At 40.2% G+C, this 3,685-nt stretch overlaps 1 protein-coding gene across 2 annotated transcripts in view; it reads left to right on the top strand.

The window, feature by feature from the left end:
* ACSL5 (acyl-CoA synthetase long chain family member 5) overlaps positions 1-3,685 on the top strand; it is a 40,376-nt gene that overhangs the window by 33,958 nt on the left and 2,733 nt on the right. For both annotated transcript variants that reach the window (XM_015596330.2, XM_006920856.3), the window contains exons 18-22: positions 980-1,123; positions 1,740-1,841; positions 2,354-2,425; positions 2,816-2,962; positions 3,674-3,685. In XM_015596330.2, the coding sequence (XP_015451816.1) occupies positions 980-1,123; positions 1,740-1,841; positions 2,354-2,425; positions 2,816-2,950 (453 nt within the window). In that variant the 3' untranslated portion in view covers positions 2,951-2,962; positions 3,674-3,685. The remainder of the gene's footprint in view (positions 1-979; positions 1,124-1,739; positions 1,842-2,353; positions 2,426-2,815; positions 2,963-3,673) is intronic.

Here is a 3,685-nt window from a genome sequence, read left to right as displayed (position 1 = left end):
GGCGGGTAATGTAACGCGATCTTAAAAAACTTCTTTTCTGGCTCAATGTTCTCGATTTAAATGACATTCGGCGAGAACTCTAAGAACACTGTTCCTAATGATGTATTTCATAGATTTGGGTCTAGTAGTATCTTAACATATCCGTTTCTGTGTACTGGGAGTTCTCTGCTCTAATAAGCATAGGATGTAGGCAATAGAGGTGTCCCTACTCCAGCGTTATAAAGGGCTGAGCCTTATTAATCACTTTTAGATAACGTCTGTTAAGCTGAATTAATGGCTAGTTTCTTGAGTTAGCCTTGTTGATGGCTCCAGGGTTGGTTCAGTCAACTGCCCTCCTTAGGGTGCGATCATGTGGATCCTATTTGCCACTTGTCCCAATTCTGCAATTCAAATCCCTAAGAATCTAAGCTCCTCAGACCAATTAGCTCAGGGAAATGAAACTGCAAAAGACCTCTGGTGGCTGGTCAGAGACCTCCCCAGCCCTGCTTCTGTCCTAACAAGCACAATTATTGACTTGCTTAATTACTATTGGCACAGTGGAACTGTTTTAGCCTGATCCTAAATCTAACGGGAGGGACACAGAAACGGGATTCAAGAAGGGGGGAGATTTGATTCAAAATTTTTAATAAAAGGTAATCCATTCCCTATTTGTGGGAGTCCTGGAAATGGAGTAATTGGAAATCAAGTTATTGGAAATTTAGAACTGCAAAATTTCTTTGGTAGATGAGGCAACTATGCAGACCCCGGAGACTTTTTCTCAGGCTGCATGATGACTCTCCACACAGAAATACAGTATAGACGGGTTCTTGCTGAAAGTGGCTTCCCTCCGCTTTCCCCAAAGCCGAGAAGTGAAAGATTGTTGAAAGGTCTCTGGAGATGTCAGCTTTAAAGATGAAAGACACCTGCGACTTCGCCACTTTCTCCACTAACACCACCCACAGGACTCCAAAACACTGATGCTGTTATCTGTCTCACGTAGAATGGAACTCTGAAGATCATTGATCGAAAAAAGCACATTTTCAAGCTGGCCCAAGGAGAATACATTGCTCCAGAGAAGATAGAAAATATCTACATCAGGAGTAAACCTGTGCTGCAAATTTTTGTACACGGGGAAAGCTTATGGGTAATATATATTGTTTTAACAATAAGCCATTTTCAGGAACAGACCACACCGATTCCTGTAGCTACAGGAAATCTGTATAGTTGGGTTTAGGATAAGAAGACCTGAGCTTAGGACAAGAAGACCCGAAGCCACATTCTAAACCTCAAATAAGGAAATATGAATGGGAAAAAAACCCAAAAAATGAAAAAAACCCTCATTTTAATGAGTAGACTCATTAAAATGGTTACAGTAAAGGGTAGCAGCCATTCAGTAAGAGAGCCCATCACAGAGTTTCCACATGAGTGCCTCTGGCACAAACTGTTTTATATACACTGCGTTTAAACTTAGCTTTTTGGGAGTGGGGGAGGGTTGATCTGGACAGGCCAGAGATGCTTTAAGCTTAATGTTGAACACGACTTCATTTTGAACAATTGAATTTGAACAGAACATCTTTGTAAAGAGATGTTAGGTGGGAAGATGAGCTTAGAGTTCCATGAGCGTTTGAAACATATGGTGAGAAAAGAGGACACTAGTGCTGAATTTGAGGTCTTGGGAAATACCTCTTTCAAAGATAGGATCCCTTACTCGCTGGGAGACACTGTGATAACGGTTCTCACAGGCCTCATTTCCTTTCCAGTCATTCTTAATAGCAGTGGTGGTTCCTGACCCAGACGTACTTCCCTCATTTGCAGCCAAAATTGGGGTTAAGGGCTCTTTTGAAGAACTGTGCCAAAACCAAGTAAGTCTCACTTAGGAAAGCTTTATGCACTTCTACAGGGCCCATCATGGGAGAGGGGAGGCCCCGCCAGCTCAGGCACCCGCAAGTTCCCAGAGCCTTCTCTCTGGACGAACAGATTCTTCCTGAATTTGTGACAGGTGGTGCAGCCCAAAGAGATTGACTGGTTTTATTAGACTGGAAGATAAGATAGAGAGTTTAAAAACGAGAAGAAGAACAACAACAACAACAAAAAACCCTATTCTTTTTATAGTAATATGTTCTTTGTGGGGAAAAAAATTGGAAAATCAAAAATTTTTAAATGCCATTCAGAGAAAAAACCCTTTTGCGATTTAGACTTGCCTTTTCTTACTTTTTTTTCTTTGAATGATATTAGTCATAAAATGTGCTTGTATATACTCCTATACCCTGCTTAGATCCCAGTGAACTTTTGTAGGAAGTCTGAGTGGTTCATGCTCAGCCTTTCATTTTGACTTTCAAACAGCCATGCTTTAAGCCATGTTTTGTATTCTTAGGTTGTAAAGGAAGCCGTTTTAGAAGACTTGCAGAAAATTGGGCAAGAAAATGGCCTTAAAACCTTTGAACAGGTATGCACTACTGATGTTATTTTGGTCTCAAGTCACACTAGAAAGTTTTAAAGTCTGCATTTATAATGGGGTTTAAATGTAGTTTCCAAGAAATTGGTTTTAGATTTTGTACCATGACCCCAATGACTACAAATGGCAGTGACCGTTTTGGTTATTTGTACAGCCTCTTCTTGCTGTTGATTATCCATTCTCCCCACTCATTTCTTTTCCGAATTATAAGTATGAGAATGGGCATGTGTTGTTCTCTTTCTCTTTACCACTTCACCAAACCCACTTGTATAAGGTGAAAATATTCTTTAATGTTTTTCACATAGCACATAGATGGCTCTGCAGGAAAATCCAAATCACTAATAAACACCTGTGATGGGGTGTGTGCACCTTCTCTTCCAGGTCAAAGACATTTATCTTCATCCGGAGCCATTTTCCACTGAAAATGGGCTCTTGACACCAACACTGAAATCAAGGCGGGAACAGCTTGCCAAGCACTTTCAGACACAGATCAACAGCCTGTATAAGGACATCTAGGAGTAGGCTAAGGTACTGCTGGGAGGGGCTCAGTAGTATGTCTTGTGGGAATATGACTTAAAAACTAGTCTTATGTTCACTACTTGTCTTTCTGCCTGTCTATTGTTCTACCTACTAAATTATAAAACTATAGTTTGGGGGCTTTTTAAAAATAATATTAAGTGAGAAACTTATAATGTGGATGCTTGGCCCCGAACTAAATAAATCTTGTCCTTCCCATCTTAAATGTTGCTAACATTTAGGTTTTCGGGCTACTTTTATCAACATTCCTTTCTTCAAGGTCCATTTGTATTCTTTGTCCTTTCCCCATGACCTCCAACCTGTACAAGTGACCACTAGTTCAAGAGCCAAAGGGACCCTCTGACTTCTTGTTTTCTAGTAAAACCTAGTATGTCAACAGTTCCAGCACTTAGGCCTTCCAGTGTTCAAGTTAAGAGACTTTTCAATGACAAAAAGCTGTCCGTAATTCATGTTTTCTTACTCCACCAAAACATGAAAATTTTGAACCAGCCAGTCACTACTATTAATCATATCTGTGAGACTTCTTCTATGTACTTCTGTGTATACTAAGGGAAAAGTTTGATCATACTGAACATTTCCCAGACTCTCTAGTGTCTCTGACTTGGGACAATTAAAAACTGAACCTATGACATGTTGCCTAAAAAGCATGTTCTTCAAGTGTTATCTACAGTAATATCTGGTAACTAATTCTGTTCCCTACAGTTTGCTACTGAG

The sequence above is a fragment of the Pteropus alecto genome, unplaced genomic scaffold (genome assembly GCF_000325575.1).
Source record: "Pteropus alecto unplaced genomic scaffold, ASM32557v1 scaffold177, whole genome shotgun sequence".
Classification (NCBI taxonomy): domain Eukaryota; kingdom Metazoa; phylum Chordata; class Mammalia; order Chiroptera; family Pteropodidae; genus Pteropus; species Pteropus alecto.
The sequence above is the reverse complement of the archived record's forward strand: the minus strand, read 5'-3'. Positions and strand labels throughout refer to the sequence as shown.